Source organism: Akebia trifoliata, chromosome 11, assembly GCF_017979445.1.
Source record: "Akebia trifoliata isolate Shusen 1 chromosome 11, ASM1797944v1, whole genome shotgun sequence".
In the NCBI taxonomy this organism is placed as follows: domain Eukaryota; kingdom Viridiplantae; phylum Streptophyta; class Magnoliopsida; order Ranunculales; family Lardizabalaceae; genus Akebia; species Akebia trifoliata.
Window position 1 is genome coordinate 14,801,654 of NC_141385.1, and position 21,530 is coordinate 14,823,183.

Here is a 21,530-nt window from a genome sequence, read left to right on the forward strand (position 1 = left end):
AATAAATCATAAGAAATTTGACATAGAGGTTGTAAGACAGGTGGACAAGGATTTTGCACACATTTTTTTATTATAGGGACTCTAGGACTCATCTAAACCGACTAAGATAGTATGGGCCTCATTGTGCTGAGTGGATCAAGTGAAGGAACTGTGGGATAGAGATTGAGAGTGTATAATGCCTCCACTCTTGACTAGGTAATAATATTGTTTGCTTTGGGTTTCCCCTCGTGGCTTGAAAATGCGTTGTTACAAGGTAAGGGAGTTGGACTACCTGTAGCTTAGAATGTCGAACATCCCTGGTTGATGTGGGACTAACTTTATCCTCCTCCTTACTATCCTACTCCACAACCACGAGCCCAACCACACGTGCCTGATCAACCACTGGTCTAGCCAGTAGCGCACTAACGTGTGTGTGTGTGTGTGTGTGTGTGAGAGAGAGAGAGAGAGAGTTGTTAGACTTGAGATTAATGTCCTTTTGTGCCTATCTATTAATGAATAGATAACCCCTATTTATACAACAGGAGGAAGAAGGTTAGTTCGAGGCTAGCTTATGCTATGCCATGTTTTTTGACATGGTTGGTGTGTTGTTGTTTGTCGTTGTGACGTAGATAAGGCAGCTCAGCATCTCTCTCAGTTGGTTGTGGGAAGAAGAAAATAATTAATAGTTTTTTATCTAGAGATTGAATATGAGGACATTTGGGTCATTCTTATTATTAGTCTATAAGAAAATACCAAGATTAAGGATTAACAATAAAGAATAGGGGTATCTCAAGTATTCAACAAAGGGTTAGGAGGTATCTCTAAGTTGCCTTTAAGAAAAGAAAATAAATGGTTGAACTATTTAATGCGGAATGCAAATCAAGTCAACAGTTAAGGGTTCTGACATAAAATTTGCAATTATTTAGGTTTTCACTTAATTGAGTTTTTATTTATCGTTTTATCATTCAAGATTATTTCAGATTAGTTATTATTATTATTATTTTTGTTTTGAGTTGTTTAGGACTTTATTTTTATGTTTTTGGACTTATTTTCATGTTTTATTGACCCATGGTCTTATTATAATACTTAGGGGAATTTAATAACTTTAGTTTGTATTATATTTAAGTTTATTAGGATTGAAAAATTAGGGGAGAGAAATTAACGAAAATTAGATTATTTATTTAATATTTTAATTTTATTAGGACTCTTGGTTAATTTTCTTTATTTATAGATTGTATTAGGATTTATTTATAGAGAATGAATAGAATGCATAAAATTATAGAAGTCTTTATTTTCTTTTGAATGCTGATGCATTCAATGTGGTTGATGTCATGAAAATCATTGGGGTGATTCCAAGGTAAATATCAATTTTTTCTTTGATTTTCTTCTTCAATCCATCTTTTCTATAATTTTTTTGAGAGATCAAGAAATCATCAAGAACCCTCTAATGCCTTCAAAAAATCACTAATAAAATCTGTTTTCTTGATTTTTTTTTTCAAGAATTCTTGATTCTTGATTTTATAAATCTCAATCCTTAATCATTTTCCAGTTTCTTTAATCCTTATGTCATTAAATCTTTTTCCAAATTTACCCTATATTCTATTATTAAATTATTTTTTTGAAGAAAAAAAATCATAATTTTTCAAACCCTTTTTTTATTGTAGCCCCAAAATCTTAAACCAAATTCCCTAACCCTTCAAAATTCCTCTTTTTTCCCTCACTATCCTGCATCTCGTAGGAGACTTGAAAGAGGGAGATTGAAAGTGAGGGAGTTTTAGAGACAGAAAATCGGGAGAGAGTGAGATCGAGAGAAAGCATTTTGGAGAGCAAGAACTCAAGAAAGAGAGAGGGCTGTTCTTGTGTGCATGGCTGGGGGTATATACCAAAACAGAAGAAGAAGAACTGAATTGTCTGGGTTTTGATGGATTTTTTTTTTCCCTTTTAGATATGGAATTTTATTTTGCATAATTAGGGTTTTTACTGGATTTCTCTTCCTAAGAATTTTTTTTTTTGGTTACTAGAATATTGGATAAATTAATTGATATTTTAAGTTAGTTGGAGAATCAAATATTATAGTTTAGGTAGATAAAATTAATGTTATTTGGTGTAGATGAGGTGTTTGTAAAATTTTCAAGCTTCGCAAAGTTGTTATTTTGGGTTGCTGAAAAAAATGTTGAATGGCCCATGTTATTTATCATGTGGTAAAGTTGATTGATGTTGAGTTTGAAGGACTGTATATTAGAAGTTAGATTGGTAAGTTGAAGTACAATATGTGTAGGAACAATGTGATTGAAATAAAATCTGTTGTTATTGAAGTTCAATCACTTATTTTCTGTTTTCTTTTGAAAGATTTATTGGGATTATGGATTTTAAAAATATATTGTGTCGTACTTGGTTTATTTGATTATTTTGTTTGTCGTTTGGATGATTATGGTGTCATATGTGAAAGTCAGTGGTTCTCCTATATATCCATAGTAGCAACTTTGAAGCTATTGGGATTATAGTTTAGAAAGTAGATGTAGAGTTCAAGTTGCGATTTTGGTGGATTGGTGGTTACTACTTTTGAAGGATTCATGTTGGGACTTTAGTTGATTGATTGATGTGTATCTTAGATGTTAATGTTGATTTTGGAAAATTATACGTTTAAAACGCAGAAATTAAAATGGATACAAAGTTTAAAGAATGCATGAGAATAAGAATTATAGAAATATTTAGGGGTTAGTGACATTATAATGTTAAAGTGTTGGATGGTGTTATGCTAATTTTGACAAGTGAATCTTAGAGCATGTTGTGTTAGTTTGATTTTTAGTACACAAGCTGTAAAATTAGTAAGGATTTTTATGTGTTATTAATAAAATTATAGTTTCTATTTTATTTTTTTTTCAGAAGGAATCGGGCGGGAAAAATGAAAGGTCATCATTTTTGCACTTGTGTCAACAACCTTATGATCTAGGTAAGTGATCTTCCTTATTCTGGAGTTTTATAGTAATACAATTCTTTTGACTGATTAAAGTTTTATAGAAAGTGCTCTTACTTTGATAAGTTTTATTGAAATGGTACTCTTGATAAAAGTTACATGGGTTTTGATATAAAAAGATTTATTGAAAAATGCATTTGCAAGTAAATTATGATTCAGTTAATGATAAATGAAGGTTGCTTGTGATAGAGTATCACATTTCTTATATAATGTTTTAATGAGGTATATTCAGAATTATTTGAGTATAAATTAAGAGATTTTAAGAATTTTGACAAGAACATGTAATATATGATTGGATTACTTTTGATGGCTTTTCTTTAGTGTTATATTAGGTCGAATGACCAGTGAGATAGAATACTATGAAAAGTAGGCCATATTGATCCCTTGGATGTAAGACCCGAAAATGTATGGCACCGGGTTCAAATAGAGCTTACAGACCACACTTGCATCTGGTGCAACTAGACAAACCCTGTTTAATGGGTTAGGATAATCTGTAGCGGTTGGGAAATGGTGTGCTTGGAATGAGGCCCTTGCGCTAACCCAATTTAGGTCGTTGCGTAGAGTCTAGAGGGATCAATGTACCTGGATCTCTCTATAGCGACTATACTGATGATTGAAGCCGTTGAAAGACATGTTAATTTCCAGTGTAGGATAGCATTCTGGTGTTCAATGCTTCTTTACTTAATGGTAGCCTAGATGGTTATATTACATGTTCAACTAGTTTGAGAGAATGAGAACGAGAATGAATAGAAAGTGATTTTCAATGATCATGAATCATTAGTATATTAAATAGATTTTTCATTATTCTCATAGTTTCTTTTCATGTAACTCTTTTTTTAAATGTTATTGAAATGATTTACATGAGAGTGATTTGAAGGTAATCATGATTTACATTATTGTTTTCACTATTTTATTTTAGACATATTGTCTTGATAGTTTTCTTGAAGTTGTGATTTTAATTACCTAAAACTCTTATGTATAAGTTAATTTTACTTTCTTTGTTTGGTTAGCAGCTTGGGTAAACTTTTAACTTTAGAGTTATTGATCAAATGGGCTGGGTAACGCCTTACCTTTGTTGCTTATGCCATGCTAATAATGAATATTCACCATATTTAGACCCACTATCTTTTTACTAAAGATATTTGGTATTTCTTTTACTTATCGAAAAAAAATATTTGGTATTTCTTTCTAGCCCAATTCCATAGCCATTGGGTATTCCCTAAATTAGTCTGGGAGCTTTTTCAAAGTTGGAGTATCCAAGCTTTTTTCCTATTGAGAGTGAGTTTTGTGGACTTTAACCCCAGTTTGTTGGGGGAAATGGATGAGGAAAACTTGAGAAACCTTTGAAGGAAAGGATTCATCTCTTCAAGAAGTGCTTTTAAACATTGCTGGTTTGTTGTTCTTTTGGTGTAAGCTCCACGAGGAGGTCATCTCGACCTCATATTTTCTTTTAATAAAATCTTGCTTATACTTGCAAAAAAAAGTTAGTTAGATCAAAGCTCAAACTCACCTACACTCCCTTGTAGAGGAAGTTGAGATTGGAATATAAGGCTAACATTTGATTTCAGCAGGACAAAAGCTCTTTTTGTAAATTGATATGTGTATTCATTTTAGAGTTTTTATGCTAGGTCAAGTTTGATTAGAATCATGTAAGTAGAATTGGTTGTTAAGATGATTTTGCTTACTTTGTGGTTGTAATTTTTATTGTGAATATTGAGCAAATGAAAACAAGTGGCATTTACAGGTTAAAATAAGATTCTTTAAGTACAAAAAATATAGAGGAAACTCTTTCGATTTTTTTAATAATTAATACATCTTTAAGGAGTTTTCAAGGATTATTCCTTGTGATTTGGAAGCTCAACATAATCCAAATTCCAGATCTTGGGGCGTGACAGATAGTTTCCTCTAGGCCCGTTGGTGGTCCTAGTCACTTGGTATCTATAGAGGTTAAAGAGCTTGAAGAAGACGGATTTTGGGAGAAAAACAGGGGTTTTTTGGCTAGAGGTTGAAGATGAGGGAATTTAGGCCATTTAGCATTAACCTATAATAGAAGACCCAAGTCAAATGGGGCATGTCATCAATTTGAAAACATAGACTTGTATCTCAAATATTCACTAAAATGTGGAGGGCTATGTCAAATCCCCCCCGCCCCCCTCCCCCCCGCCACACACATACACCCAAAATAAAACAAAACTATGCCTTAGGGGTTTTAAAGAATTGTGTTAGTTAGTAAAAAAAATGAATTTATTTTCTTTTTGGTTTATTACTCACTAGAAGTTTTGAGTAAATTTTTGGGTCATTTAGTATTTCAGCATAAGTTGCTTGTTTTTGTGCAATTCCTTTGATTGATACTGTTTAACTTTGTTTAAGGAACCCAAAAACAGTGTCATGTTCATTAAATATAAGGTATATAAGAACATATGAGCCTAAGTTGTAGCTCATTTGCATCCTTGATTCCTTGAACCGATTACCATCTTTTAGCTGACCTTGCCTCCTCCATCCCTTGGGACCATTGTTAGGATATCTTTATAGTTTAAGAAATAGGTTGTGAACTGAATTTGGAGGAAAAAAAATACCATTTTACAATATTGAGAAATCAAAACTACCTGATTGTATATCATTACAGCTACTTCATACTACAACGTGCAACTTATAAATACAAAATCAAATTGCTTGTTATTGATAAAAAATCACATTGTTTGTAGGACTCTGATGACTAGTTGTCCTTGAATATAAGCCATTAATTTAATTCGATGAGGGTGAAGGAAGAAGCATGCATATTGTCAGTCTCTTTTTTTGTTTGTTTTTCACTTGTAACTAGTAGAACAGTCCTTGCTCACTATCTTAGAAGATTATGCTAATTCCGTCACAAAAGCTCATAGCTGCTGATTTTTTTCCTCTCTTTTCTATATATTATGTTACTTGCATTTTTTGTTTACGATAATTAATTGTTGTCTTTGTTTCTTTGTTCTTGGCAGAGGCTAACTTACTTATGAATGGCGTGGAGAGAGATAAGAAAAAAAGTTAGTTTTCATGTATCAAGCTATCCGTGGGATATAATATCCTGAAACTATGTGATATCGTATTTTTATCTTGTCAAATCTTTGGGATAAGGCTTTGATGTTATTGTGGTTGACTAGCATGTAGGATGCTTTTAGAAACATAACCGTTTTGGTACTCATATTTTTGTTTAGTGCTTATAAGGTTTCTCTTGATTTTTATTTCCCAGGGTATCCAAGCCATTGCTTTAAGAGCCTTTACCCCAACCACTCTGGGAGAATGGAGGCAATCGATCTCTGCTTCAGTCAGGGGCATAACAAGTAATTCTTAGATGTTTATGTGTTCCGTCACTCATTGAAGATTAGTTTTCTATATCTTTACATTTTTTGTTATGTATTTTTTATCGCATGATGAACAATAGGTTTAGTCTTAAGATCATTTAGATGGTGTGATGTATCAGAGGTTCAGAAACTTGCGGTCATAGGCTTCAGTTCTGAGGTTAACTGAGTTGCATTGCATATAACATTTTTGACCCTTCTGGATGTTTTTGGTGCAGAGTTCAATGTCAATCCAACATTCCAAGGCATTGAAAATGGCATGGTTTCACCGAAACGATACCTTATTCGGTAATTTGACCTTTTTGTTTTTTTTGCTTTTAATCTTTTTCCAATCATATCATTTGTTTTTTAAACCAGTTTTTTTGTTTTATTTTTATATAAATGAAAAAAACAAATTATAATTATATTCTAATTATAGCCGGTTGGCCCTAAAGGTAGGGGGATAAGAGGAAAAAAAAAAAGACTCGACCGTTCGGAGTATTCCAAATCACGTGAAAAAATGAGAGGAAGAGAGGCATATATATATATGGGATATATCCATCCATATTGAATTGGAGATACATCATACTTCAATGATAAAATCATCTTTGATTTGACCAATTACATGTCTCTGATATGGATGAAAGACGATAGAAAAGAAATCAAATTGGAGGAGACAAACACTTTTCGATATAGGAATCTGTATCTAATGTCTAATGAATTCAATGGTTCCAACATAAATGAAAGAAAATAGAAGCGAGGATGAGAAGGCTTCCAAGAAAAAAATAGGATTAGCTGTCACTACTAAAAACCTATTCCTATCTAAAGAGTTCCTTGAAGAAAAGGCCTATGAACTCACTAAACAAATTACACCAATAAACAAGAGACCCAAAGTACTAATAATAAACTCCTGTCTAAAGTTGCTAATTTCCTTAAAAAATCCTTCCGTTCCTCTCCTTCCATAGATCCCAACAAACCGTGAAGGGTATGAGCTTCCTTAAAATCCTTTCTTTGACAAACACATTTTTGGAAATAGATATTGGAAATGAATACTTAGTTCCTTTCATTTGAGTACCTTAAAAACCACCAAACCTCTGTTTCAGACATGTTTGGTTAGCTTTTACCGGTTCTATCTCTTGTGAAGTGGGACCAAACCTTCTGGGCAAAGGCACAATGAATAAGAAGGTGCTTCACAGATTTCCCACTGGATTCACACAAGAAACGTATATCATCAGAGTTAAAACAGAGAGAAAAGTTAATTTTCATTAACTAAGCCTAATTAGGCTTTAAAGGTATTACATTAACCTAAATAGAGGAAAAGACAAAAAAGGACATAAATAAACTCATTTTAACACTCCCCCTCAAGTTGGTGAGTGGATATCAACAACACCCAACTTGGACAGGACATCTTCAAAGGTGGTTTTGCTAACACCTTTAGTAAGAATATCAGCAAGTTGTTGAGATGTTGGAACAAAGGGAGTACAAATCTATCCAGAAATAATCTTTTCTCTAATGAAATGACGATCAACTTCGATATGCCTCGTTCTGTCACGTTGAACTGGATTTGCCGCTATGTTAATAGCTGATTTATTATCACAATATAGTAAGAATGGGGCTGGCACAGGAAGACACAGGTCAGCGAATAAAATCTTCAGCCATAACAACTCACACACTCCAAGTGCCATGGCTCTATATTCTGACTCCGTACTCGACCGAGAAACCACATCCTGCTTTTTACTGCGCCAAGTTACTAAGTTACCACCAACTTTAGTACAGTATCCAGAAGTAGAACGTCTATCAGTCACTGAACCAGCATAATCTGCATCTGTCCATGCCTCAATACGAAAATGACCATGATTACTGAACAAAATATCTTGACCAGGACATCCCTTAAGATATCTAAGAATACGATAGACTGCAGTAAGATGAGATGCTCGAGGAGAGTGCATAAACTGGCTTACAACGCTAACAGCATAAGCAATATCTGGGCGAGTCATAGACAAATAAATCAATTTTCCCACAAGTCGTTGATACTGCCCAATATCCGATACGCACTCCCCTTCGGAGTCACTGAGTAAATCAAGGACATATTTTTGCTGAGAAATAAATATACCGGCCTGGGACCGTGCAACCTCAATACCCATAAAATAACGAAAATGCCCAAGGTCCTTAATCTCAAATTGACGACCTAAGTAAGTTTTGACCTCAATAATACCAACATCATCATCTCCCGTAAGAACAATATCATCAACATAAACAATCAGAGCAACAGTTTTACCGTGGGAGTGACGCAAGAAAAGGGTGTGATCAGCAGAACTCTGATGAAAACCAAACTGATGCATGGCCTTAGTAAAGCGCTCAGACCATACATGAGGAGACTGCTTCAGGCCATAAAGAGAACGACGAAGACGACAGACATGTGTCGAAGAAGTAGATGTAAGAAACCCAGGAGGTTGGACCATATAAATCTCTTCCTGAAGATCACCATTGAGAAAAGCATTCTTAACATCTAATAATCCGAGTACTTTAGTTGAAAGATAGTTCAAGTACGATGAGGGCACGACTCTCTAGGATAAAGTGACCGCAGCACCTTAAAGGTGACAATACACGATCAAAAAAGATAAAAATTGCTGTTAGAACAGCCCCAAACAACACCTTGCTGTAATCACAAGCCTCCGTAGGTATTCACAATAACTGCTGAAACCCTCATATACCCCTTACGATGATTGAAATACAACAAATATTCACCTGTTGTAATTTCCAAGGATTATAATAGAAAACTGCTATGTCGTACAGGGTAGGGTAGTCATCTACTGGTGTTATCTACTGAAAAATAGGTCACCTGCTGTGATACGAAGAACAAACAATCACCTACTACAATCGCAGAGGGCAAAAAAACACTTGTTGTGATAAAGAACAACTCAGATAGCCACCCACTTGTGTCGCACAAGGCATATCAGCCACCTGATGGTGTCGTTTGCTAAAAAACAAGCTCCTACTGTAATCGCAGGGCTCACACAGCAGCCTCCTAGCGTCGTAAGACTTGAACGATGCTGTCTTGGGTGTCGCAATACCTAAAAACAGCTAATTTGAATGTCATAAGGTTCAAACAATGCCAAGTTGAGTGTTGCAGGTCATCACCAGTATCACTGCTGTGAATACAGCATCGCTGCTATGACTATAGCCTGATCGTAGGCTTTGAATTAGTTCTAACTCCCTATCGCATGATGCGATAAGGGTGTGTATCCGCAAAGAACCCTCGTAGGGGTGATATAAAATGAAGACAAGGGTTGTAGGGTGCTGGTTTTATGTAGAGATGGTCGACTGAGTTTGGTGTAGAAGAGGAAGAAGTTGAAGGTCGATGGAAGCTCTGATACCAAGTTAAAACAGAGAGAAAAGTTAATTTTCATTAACTAAGCCTAATTAGGCTTTAAAGGTATTACATTAACCTAAATAGAGGAAAAGACAAAAAAGGACATAAATAAACTCATTTTAACAATCAGAAATAATACCCGTTATTTTAAGGTGATCTAACGTTAAAAGTTTGTTCAAGGCCACTGTCCACACAAAAACAAACTCACTTTTGATGGAATTTTAGGAGCCCAAAGTACTTGGCAAGGAAACTAAGACGTAACACCCCTCAAGCATAGATCCTATCGTCCTATGGCAGATGATCACAAGCATTGGAATATATAAGATGGTGTGGGATGTCACATCCCAAATCTCCTACTCGTTGATACCTCTCCTGAATCCAAAATCCCAAGATGAATCCCCTTCATTTGGAATCATAAAATGGGCATTGGCAGCCCTCTCTTACATGATATTGAAAATAATCTTGGAACAAGTTCCTGTATAAGGGGTGTCACTGCACCGTCAGTCATCCTTGAATTGAACACTATTCCTTCTTCTTGGGTTGAAAAAGCTGCTCTAGCACCCATTATTTTTTGTGCAGTGTTATGTGATATGCAATGTAACGCTCTCTCATATTCTTTGTAAGTATAACAATTGCTCATATAGCACACGTTTTTCCTCAAATAATGGTTGCATTTTTTTTTTTTTAAATATTGGCCATTATATAAAATATAACATTTGTTATTTCTGAATAACACTTACAAAAATAATGGTTGGCCCCGATTAAAAGTTTTCTATCTAGCATCCTACGCGTCTTTATTTTTGACCCAACAGCTGTGGCGTACAATACAGAGAAGAAAATTAGGATTTTTTACGGAATAATATGCATGGTTCTCCTAAATGCCACTTTGTAAAATGGGAGAGGATTTGTGCTTCTAAAAGAAATGGTGGGTTTGGAGTTAGAAGATCAAAATGGATGAACTTAACCCTTCGAGGTTAATTGATGTTGAATGGAAGTTTCTGTCTAATGGAGACAAGTTATAATTCGTAAGTTTGGATGTGATCCTTTTGGCTTGGACAATGGTAGAGTTAAGAGTCTTGTACGATTATAGTGTTTGTAGGGTAATTCAAAATGGGAAGGAAGAGTATAACAAAGATATTGTCGTTAAGGTTGGAGGTTTTGAATTTGGGATGATCTGTGGTGTAGGGATGCCCCTTGAAGTCTTAGTTTCCCATTCTATTCTATGCATCACGAAAGAACAATCTGTTTCAAAGTTTTGTTAGTTCGTTAGGTTTGTTATCGTCAATTTGATGGTGTTTCTTGGGACCTTGGCTTAAGCAGACACATAAATGATTGGGAACGGAGGCTTGCTATGCATATCTCATTTTCTCCTCATCTATGAGGACAATGCAAAGGAGCCGTAATGGAAAATGTCTGGTTTGATCTTTGTATCCTATGCAAGTGAACCACAATGGGCTTTCATTTCTGGGTTCTATTATTTGGATAATGAAAATTTTGCCTAAAATGACCTATATGTTATACAAATAAAATTCTAATTGGTGCTTATCTTGTTGTTTATAGAAAAGCTATCATCATTTTTTGTGTGATGTGCAAAGAGAATAGTGAGACTGTCAACCATATCTCCCACAACACCATAGGAAAAAAATATTTGTTCCCATTTTTTATTTGTTTTCCAGACCCATTGGACACTTCGGATCTTTTCTTACATGCAAGTTGAGGGTTTTAAGAAGGCAAGGAAGGCTGAAAGTGAAGTGGATTGAGTCCATGATTTTATGTCTTGCCAACATTGGGTTGACTTGCCCAATTTATGTTGGCGACATATTTCGAGGTTCCTGATTAATGGGGTGGAGTTGGAAGGATAAGAGAACATTAGAAACGAGGCGGTGGAATTTTATGAAGGGATGTTCTCTGAAGATTGTTACAATCGTCCTTTGTTGGATAATTTGCATTTTGATCGTATTTATGAAATCCAACAAATTTGGCTAGAAAGACCCCCTTGAGGCAGATGAAATTTAGGACTCCATTGCAGAATTGAAAGGTGGTAAAGGTCTTGGGCCAGATGGTTTTTCCATGGCCTTTTTCAAGGCTTGTTGGGACATATTGGGAGATGATGTTATGCTTGTGGTCAAGGATTTCCAAGAGAATGGATTCTTAGACCACTACTCTTAAGACCACCTTTTTGGCTTTGATCCTGAAGAAAATGAACCCAGAAGATATTTGGGACCTAAGACAATTAGCCTCGTGGGTTCAATATACAAGATTGTGAACAAGGTGTTAGTGGTGAGACTTAAGGAGGTCATGGGAAGTATTGTGGGGTTAGAGCGAGGAGCTATTCTGAAAGTTTGCTAGAACTTGGATGGAGGTTTGATAGACAATTAATGCATTGACTTTAGATTAAAGGATAAATCCATGGAGTGGTTTTTTTAAGGAATTTAGAGGATTGTTTTTTTGGGGATTTTTGGTTTAGATGGGACTTACTGTTTGGGGTTTAAGAGTTGTAATTTGCTTGCTTCTTTTCTCTTCTGTTTGTTTTTCTTTTCTGTTGTATCTATGGGTGGCTGTCTCAGCCTGCTTTTCTTTTTCTTCAATAATTTTTTTACCCATCAAATTTTGTTTTTTTTTTCCTTTATCATCTCTACATAGTCTTTCTTAAATCACTTCCCAACACAATTTGAAGAATTCCGCAGAGAACATTTTTGGCCTCAGAACTTTCCCTCCGTTCGTGTATCTAATGTCTTCCCATGCTGAAAGGCATTGCTTCCTTGTCTTTACGATCTATCTTCCTCGGCAAAGCCTGCGTGCTGCTCCCGCTTCGAATGGATTGGATCCACTGCCTCTTCATTAGAAGCTTAAGATGTGGGCTTAAAGCTTTCACCTGGCTTTCCCGCTGTTAAGTTAGAAATTGAATTGGATTGCTTATAAGCATTGACAACCTTATGAAAAAGATTGTGTTGTTATCCCCTTCTTTTAGCCATATGAATTTAGTTTTTTTTGCTTAAACTGATTTCTTCCATTTTGGAGATCCTTAAGAATTCCTCCCCTGCATGTATTGTCCTGATTTTGCTCTATTATCTAACCTTCCTTGCTTCTCTTTATTATCTAGCGCTCTAATATCTTTCTTTTTCATCTCCGCACTACAAAGTATTTAAATAAAATAGAATGTTGAAAAGTGTGTTTGCTTGAATCTGATACATTGTATGACACGATATCCAACACAACAAATTCTTGATAAATTGAGTGTCCTTATTACGTAGTTTCTTCTCCAATGTAAGAAAACGTCACACGCTAAATATTAGCAAGCTTTAAATATTTGTAAAAGAGGACTTTTCAAATTCCTTGGTAGCTTTGCTATTTTTAATTCGTAATTTGATTTGATTTTGTCTTATGTTTCATGCTTTCTTTTGCCGTCTTAAACATCAAGTTGTTGCTGGTAATTGAAATAATCAAATTCTCAACGTTTGAGATTGTGCAGATGTTTTCATGTGAGCTCTGAGCTATTGGCAAGGGCAAGAAAGGAGGAGGTGTTTGGTTTAAAAGCTCCCAAGAGAGCGAAGTTTGTAAAAAAGGACAGTAGGACTCAACCACCTGTTGAAGCTCCGTATGTGCCTCCTAAACCAGACAAAAGGACAAGATCCATGCCTGATAAAACGATTGATATTTTCGAAGGCATGACTATTTCTGAGCTTGCAAAACGGGCTGGTAAATCAATATCTGCTCTGCAAGATATCGTTGTAAATGTTGGAGAAAAGATTGATTCAGAGTTTGACCCTATTAGCATAGATATTGCTGAGCTGGTTGCAATGGTATTTCCTTTTTTAATATTGCGGAATCCTCTTTTTAAAATTATATGATTCTCCTGTTTCTTTTGATAATTACTTAGGTCAGGATGGACTGGTAGTCTGCACTGGTATCCCCTTTTGGGTATATAGTATTAAATTCGATATATCTTCACGAAATATACCAAAATATTTTCATTTCCACAAGGTCCAACATGAAATTTAACCGACTATTTCTTTTTATATATATTTCAATGGAAATAACTATTCATTGTGTAGTCAAACGTTGTTGATCTTCATTATCATACTTAATTATTTACTGTATTCTTAAGACATAGTAGTGTATTTTCATGTCTCTTTTATCACTGTCTACAGTTTTACTAGAAAATTCCTCAATATTTCATCAATTCCCTGAAAATGTATTAATTTCTTCGCTTTTCAAACTGTGTACATTTTCAGACCGGCCAGAAATAGACACTGAAATCAAAATTTAATACCTTGGCTGGGTATTGCCGTTGTGGCAAGATCCAATGTAAATAATCTATCTATATGGCCTCTAATCTCTTTTCTATTTATACTTCTTACTGAAGTAGATGTTCTATACGATGTGCGTATGGTGCTAGATGGAAATTTTCATATTGGGAAATACATGTGTGGTGTACCATTAATATAAGGTTTTCCACTTATCAGGAAGTTGGAGTCAATGTTAGAAGACTACACTCCAATGAAGGCGCAGAACTCCAACCACGCCCACCAGTTGTGACAGTCATGGGTCATGTCGATCACGGTAAAACTTCTCTTTTAGATTCCTTACGTCAAACATCTGTTGCAGCCAAGGAAGCCGGAGGCATCACGCAGCATCTTGGTGCATTTGTCGTGGACATGCCATCAGGAGCGTCGATCACATTCCTTGATACCCCTGGTCATGCCGCCTTCAGTGCGATGCGTGCAAGAGGTGCTGCAGTCACAGATATTGTAGTGCTTGTGGTTGCAGCTGATGATGGTGTGATGCCCCAAACTCTCGAAGCCATGTCCCATGCCGAAGTTGCTAAAGTACCGATTGTGGTTGCAATTAACAAATGTGATAAACCGACCGCGAACCCAGAAAGGGTAAGAATCCAGCTCGGTTCCGAGGGCTTGCAGTTAGAAGATATGGGTGGAGATGTTCAAGTGGTTGAAGTCTCGGCAATGAGTAAGATTGGATTGGATAAGTTGGAGGAGGCTTTGCTTCTCCAAGCTGAAATGATGGATTTGAAAGCACGTGTGGATGGACCTGCTCAAGCTTATGTAGTGGAAGCGAGGCTTGATCGAGGGCGGGGCCCGTTGGCTACTGCAATAGTGAAGGCGGGGACTTTGATATCTGGGCAACATGTGGTTGTCGGTGCTCAGTGGGGGAGAATTAGGGCTATTAGGGATATGCTGGGAAAAGTTAAGGAGAGGGCATTACCTGCAATGCCTATCGAGATTGAAGGGCTTAAGGGGCTTCCCATGGCTGGTGATGATATTGTTGTTGTGGATTCAGAGGAGAGAGCGAGAATGTTGAGTGCGGGAAGGAAAAAAAAATTTGAGAAAGATAGGCTTACAAAAATTGATGAAGGGAGGATTGAAACTACTACCGATGCATTGGAAGATGTGCCCCAGAGGGTCGAGTTGCCAATTATAGTTAAAGCAGATGTGCAGGGCACCGTCCAAGCAGTCAAGGATGCATTAAATAGTCTGAACAGTCCTCAGGTATGCCAAACATTTATTTCTTGCTGGATTGTTTAAAGAGAGATTCTATTGCCACACCAACTTTTGCTAATGCCACCCCAATTCATATGTAAATCACCAAAGAATTAGCACACATCTTGGGCTGGCATTAGCAAACTTTGGTGTGGCAATAGAAGCTCTCTTGTTGAAATGACGTTGGCGGTTGATCATTATACAACATCAATTATGGACTATTCTTTTGTTGATTATTCGTATATGCTAAACCTTCTCTCTTAAACCTCATTGCCAGGTTTTTGTGAATATATTTCATGCTGGTGCTGGCCCTATTTCCCAGTCTGATGTGGATTTAGCACAAGCTTGTGGTGCATGCATAGTTGGGTTCAATGTACGCAATCCACCAAGTTCTGTTACTCAGTCAGCAAATCGAGCAAATATAAAGGTACCATTCTTTCATTGGTCTTGTTCTTTGTTTTCTCATGAAGCTTTTCCATCAAATTCTTCTTTAACTTGTAGTAAGGTGAAAACAAATTAAAAGGAATACAGATCTATTTTTAGTTATTTTCTTGGGATCTGGGGATCAGGAAATCATATAAATTTTTTTCGAGAGGAGGAATCCCAAGGCACCCTTTTGCCATCTTTGTACCATTATGAGGTAGCCGCCCTAATTTAGCTTATAAGTAATGAGATACCTTAGATTTCCTCACTAAAGAATTAGGAAAAACTGAATAAGTGATAAACTATGCCCAGAATAATGAAATCTAAGTGACTAGGAGGCCTAAGAATTGTCACACATTGATCCTCACTAATACAATATGCCACATATCATAAATATGTTAATACTTCAGTTAATTTAAGTAGACAATACTCTATACTTTCATTAAGTCAAATCCTCAAAACAAGGTTGTTAACATTAAAAGATGGAAGAGGGTGTGAAATTAAGGGATGCTGAAGATTGAGATGGCAGGCCTTTGCAAATAAATTGATGATGGAAGACATACAAAACTTAGAGGCAATGAGAGTAGAGTGATGTGGGATGAAGTAGCTAAAGGCATTAAAAGAGTATCTTTGGGAGTCTATGGGAAAACAAAACTTGATTGTAGAAGTATAATGATGGTGTTCAAATGGTCAATGGAGAAAAAGATCCATTACAAGTTGGGGCTAATAATTATAAGGAGAAAAAACTAGGAAATATGAAAATACAAAAAAGAAAGGAGACAAAGAAAGTGGTAAGTCAAGTGGCGCACCATATTTGGTCGCACTTCTTATCTTTGTTTGGTATAGTGGGTTGCTTCCCCCGATCAGTCAAGTCGGTTTTGGAATCTTGGTTGATGTGGGGAGGTTTTTTCTCTTCTTCCAAACGAGTCCTTTGGTTCTTGGTGCCGTTTGCAATTTGCTGGGGAATTTGGAAAGATCGCAATCGCTGTATTTTTGAGGGGAAAGTGTCTACGTTGGAAGGATTAGTTATGTCGATTTTGGAGATTCTGTTCTCTTGGTGTAAACTTTATAAGGATTTTAAAGGGGTCTTCTTTGAAGACTTCATTGTAAGATGGGATAGGTTTGCTCTTTATCGCGAGAGTGATTGGTTCCTCCCGCTTTATTGTTGTTTTCTTTTCTTATTTTCCCTCTTTGTTGTGAGTTGGTCTTCTCGACCCCCCTCGTTGTTCTTTTCAATAAATTCATCTTTACTGATAAAAAAAAGAGAAAGAAAGTGGTAAGTGAAGCTAATCATAAGGCATGTGATGATCTATACAATACATTGGGTGCTAGGGAAGGTGAAAATATGTTTACAAGGTGGCATGAAGTATAGAAAGAAAAACTAAATACTTAGATAATGTCAGGTGCATTAAAATTAAGGATGAGAGTCTTGGTTAGAGATGAAAAAATTAGATAAAGTTGGATAAATGAGGACTACCGAATAGATTTGGGGCTAGCAAGAGATATATGAGAGATTCAGGAGCCACACTTTATAAAAAATAGGGTTTAGGAAGTGAAAACAATAATAGAAAAGATGAAAATAGGAAAGGCTTTAGGTTTAGGTGGTATTTTGATATATTTATGGAAATGTGTGGGAAGTTTTGGTTTGTCATGGCTACCTCAACTATTCAATAATATTTTGAAGACTGAAAAAATGTTAGATGAATGGAGAAAATGTATCATAGCACTTATAAATAAGAAAAAAGAAGCATACACAAGTATCAATGTATAAAACTTATGAATCACCTTATGAAACTATGGGAAAGAGTGATTTGAATAAAAGTTTAAGAAAAAAAAATGAATATGCAGAACCAATTTGATCTTATACCATGTCCACAGCCATCAGGCCTATCTTTTTTACTTAGACAAGAAGTTCAAATAAAACAGGGAAAATCTCCATATGGTTTTTTTACTAACTTTGATAATCATGCGACCAAGTACCAAGAAAGTTAATTTTCTGGGTATCAGGAAAGAAACGAGTCCCTAATGGATATAGTGATTTAATTAAGGATATGTACTAGAGGATTATGATTAGTGTGAGAGAGAATGGAAAGGAAATAAATGAGTTCTCAATTACAATTGGTTTACATCAGGGATTGACTTTGGGTTTATAAATTGCTCATATTCAAGAACGCTTATCTTGGTGTAAGTTATTTGCAAATGGGGTAGTATTAGTTGATGAGAATAGAGTCGGAATCAATAAAAAACTTGTATTGTGGAGAGATGTTGAAATCCAAGAGCTTAGGAATAAGCATAATTAAGATCAATTACATGGAGTGCAAATTTATATTAATCCTTCTTGGGAAGAATGTCCAATAAATACTGATAGTATGGAACTTGAAGCGTTTCGTTGTCTCATGTTTATTATTTATAAGGCTGGGGAAATTGAGGGTGATGTTGTCTATAAAATCATAATTTGATGGCTATAATGGACTAATGAAGGTATGCTTTTGGAGTGCTATGTGACCGACACATACCATTCAAATCAGAAAGGAAATTTATTTTTAGAGGACAATAAGACCAACTATGTTTTATGGAGTCAAATGTTGGACGGTCAAGAAGCATCTTGTTAATTGATTGAGTGTAGCGAAGATGAGGATGTTGAAAAGAATAAAATTAGAAATGAATGCACTTAGGACATGTAGGAGTAGCTTCAATAGTTGAACTAAGAGGAAGTAGATTGAGATTGTTTGTCCATGCTCCATGAAGGCCAGTTATTATTTTTGTTTTTGATAGGTATAAAAAGATTTTATTGAAAAATAAGACAGAAAACGACGGCCAAGGTAGCCACCAAATAAGGCTCACAACAAAGCAAAGAAAAAAAAAAGAAGGAAAATTACACTTGGAAGGAATAGCAAGTTGATGGTGGAAGATCTGAAAGAACATGGATTGAGGAGATGGTGAAAGAGAATATGAACCCACTTCCAATTATAGACATGGCACTTGACATAATTGAATGGAGGAACTGATTCATTTAGCCAAAGTCGAATCTTTGATAGGAGGCTTCGATGATGCAATGGTCCAGGCATCTCTCTCCTTTTCAACCTATTGAATCAATAGAAGGCTCCATGAAAGAGTATGTCCCCATATCCACTACAACATCAGTTACAACATGTATCTTGATTTTTGAATTACTTTCTATCTGAAAAGATCACTTACATTATCATGTTCTTTGTGCTAGAAAAACTAGGTAACAACATTTCATGACAGTCCAGGACTTTGCTTACTCCAACAACAATAGTAGACCTGACCACAATCCACTCTTGGTCTCTTTTAGAGGCTGAATGGGAAGAAAGAACAACCCATAAGAGCTTCTAGCTTTAGCATCATCTGAGGACTGTCCAAGTTGTTGACGAGGGGTGCACTCTAGATTCCCAAAGTTGATACCATAGTTGATGTAAACAAAAAGGACTGTCCTTGAGAAGTCCACTTATCCAATCTTTGGTTTGTGATCTGCAAGTCGTTCTTTCCTAATTTTTTAAATGAGCAAAATTAGACTTGAGATAAAATGTGCACTAAAATTTACAAAGTCTAGTTAATTGTAATGTGAGGATATATATTTGTGATGTCGACAGTGTTCTGTCCACATGAAAAAATCAATGGGTCTGCAGCGTTTGACCCATTTGTCCAGTATTGATCCACAAATCAATCTGACAAACAAGGCAATCAAATTGCCAAGCTTTTATCATATATGATTATATAGGTGTGGCCACGGTTCAAAATATTGACGAAACACAATGGAATACGAAATATAGATTGTTTCCGTGTTTTTTCGGAAAAAAACAAAGAAGGGAGAGGTTAGAAGAAGAAGAAGAAGATGAAGAAGCTAGGGTGCTGCTGCATCTTCACCTTCTTCCCCTTTACTTTGTGAAGAAGCTAGGGTCTTTTATTTAAGTTATACCCTTGACTTGGTCTTCTCTATAAGATTAGGCTATTTAAATAAAACAACCCTCTAGACTGGGTTACTTAAATAAAAACCCTTCATTTTAATAACTATTTCAAGCACCCAATATTTTTTTAAATTGATTACATGCCCTTTGACCATGGTCTTTTGTAAAAGGCTTCTTTTATAATTCAAAATAAAAAAAGGCATAAATATAGTCATTTTCTAGCTGGGTATCCCGATTGAGTATATGTCTAAGAAGGGGTCTCTTCCCGAGGGAAATATCCATATAAGTACGAGCATTATATCGAAAGTTTTGGTTTTTGAAAACACTGAAACATTGCATCAGAACGAGATTGTAAATGATGGGTGTGGCCTTGTACAAGCTCCCAACTAAAGGCCTAGCTTGGGACATGTAATATCACATAATAAGCTGATGGTCGGTCTTTTCTCTTTAAAGACAACTTGGTGTGGCCAAAAAAAATTCTGGGTACATGGAGAAAGAATACAGTTTAATTAGCTGATATACATTAAAATCATATAAATAATACATTATTATTGAGTCGGCATGTATCGGAAAGTCATGAAGTGTCCCTAAATTCTTCACGATCCTGATTCCTGACTTTCAATAATTCTTTCTTTTCTTCTGTATAGATGAAGTTCCACCGTGTAATCTACCACCTTTTGGAGGACATGGGCAATCTGATTGTAGAAAGGGCCCCAGGGACTTTCGAGACCCATGTTGCTGGGGAAGCCCATGTTTTGAGCATTTTTGAACTCAAGGGGAGGAGCAAATCCAAAGGAGAGGATGTGAAGATAGCTGGTTGTAAGGTTATTGATGGTCATGTTACCAAGTCATTGACTATGAGGCTTTTGAGGAGTGGAGAGGTCGTCTTCGAGGGATCATGTTCGTCACTTAAGCGGGAGAAGCAGGATGTTGAGACTGTTGGCAAGGGGAGTGAGTGTGGTCTTGTGATACTTGGTTGCGATGATCTTCAGATTGGAGACACCATTCAGTGCTTAGAGCAAGTGAACAGGAAGCCTAAGTTTGTGTCTTCAGAGAGTGGGGCTGTTCGGATTGAGTGCTAACAATGCCCCTGCATAGGAATGGTATGTTTATTATGATTATCATTGGAATATAGAGACATTTTTTTTTTAATATTAAATTTTCTATATTTGCCCATGCTTTTCTTGATAATTTCAAGGGGCTTTTGTTCTTTTTTATGCAGAATAAAATTTCTTTGTGAATTAGCTATTGAGGGCTAATTCATCAATTTTGAGACCTTTTCATATATTTGCTACCAGTTTACCTATTTGTTGCAAGTCTATTTTTTTGGCTTGTTAAACCTGTCCTGGTCATGTAATTTAGTGAAGTTAAGCTTCGAGGTTTATTTGGGAACTCTGGTGTGCCAAGGGCTTTTCTGTATGAGGAAAATTTTGCGGCTTATTAATATTTTCCCCATACATAAGAAATGGATGCATTCATTTGTTGTTGGCTTAAATTTTTCATATTTTGTAGAAAGTATCAAAACAGTCATGAATGAGGCCAATATTACTGGCCCAGCCATATTTTTAAAGCATTCATTAGAAGTTTAGAAGAGCAATATACCTGTTTTGATGAATATATATATATATATATATATATATATATATATATATATATAGGGAAATGTTCAGCAACAAACATTTTGGCAAAACATTTTTCAAAATATGGGTTAGAGGTTTTGGAATGGGCTGATTTTTGGTGAGGATGATCTCTACGGTGAGGAGATCATCATCACCAAAAATCAGCCCATTCCAAAACCTCTTACCCATCAAAAATGGCTTACAAAAAATGGACGGTCCACGATTTCCCAACTTGTAAACATGGGGCTAGAAGTTTTGGAATGGACTGATTTTTGATGAGGATGATCTCCTCACCATAGAGATCATCCTCACCAAAAATCAGCTCATTCCAAAACCTCTAACCTATGTTTTGAAAAATGTTTTGCCAAAATGTTTGCCAAAATGTTTGTTGCTGAAAGGGACCCATATATATATA

The 21,530-nt window shown here is 35.9% G+C and overlaps 1 protein-coding gene across 4 annotated transcripts; it reads left to right on the plus strand.

Annotated features, from left to right (window-relative positions):
- Positions 1-1,304: 1,304 nt before the first annotated feature.
- LOC147391029 (Translation initiation factor 2, small GTP-binding protein) lies at positions 1,305-20,644 on the plus strand. 4 transcript variants are annotated; one of them, XM_086457948.1, is made up of 9 exons: positions 1,305-1,336; positions 2,866-2,932; positions 5,935-5,979; positions 6,186-6,276; positions 6,513-6,582; positions 13,119-13,449; positions 14,113-15,153; positions 15,422-15,571; positions 20,144-20,644. In XM_086457948.1, the coding sequence occupies exons 3-9, from the start codon at positions 5,953-5,955 to the stop codon at positions 20,576-20,578; spliced, it is 2,145 nt and encodes a 714-aa protein (XP_086314074.1). In that variant the 5' UTR covers positions 1,305-1,336; positions 2,866-2,932; positions 5,935-5,952; the 3' UTR covers positions 20,579-20,644. The 4 variants fall into 4 exon arrangements, with proteins under 4 accessions (XP_086314074.1, XP_086314071.1, XP_086314073.1 ...); XM_086457945.1 differs by lacking the exon at positions 1,305-1,336 and adding an exon at positions 1,636-1,894; XM_086457947.1 differs by lacking the exon at positions 1,305-1,336 and adding an exon at positions 1,636-1,888.
- Positions 20,645-21,530: the final 886 nt, after the last annotated feature.

Coding starts and splice junctions, on each gene's coding strand:
- LOC147391029 (XM_086457948.1), top strand. CDS start 5,953: ATGGCGTGGAGAGAGATAAGAAAAAAA. Junction 6,277..6,512: donor TTCAGTCAGGGGCATAACAA/GTAATTCTTAGA, acceptor TTTTTGGTGCAG/AGTTCAATGTCAATCCAACA. Junction 13,450..14,112: donor TTGCTGAGCTGGTTGCAATG/GTATTTCCTTTT, acceptor TCCACTTATCAG/GAAGTTGGAGTCAATGTTAG.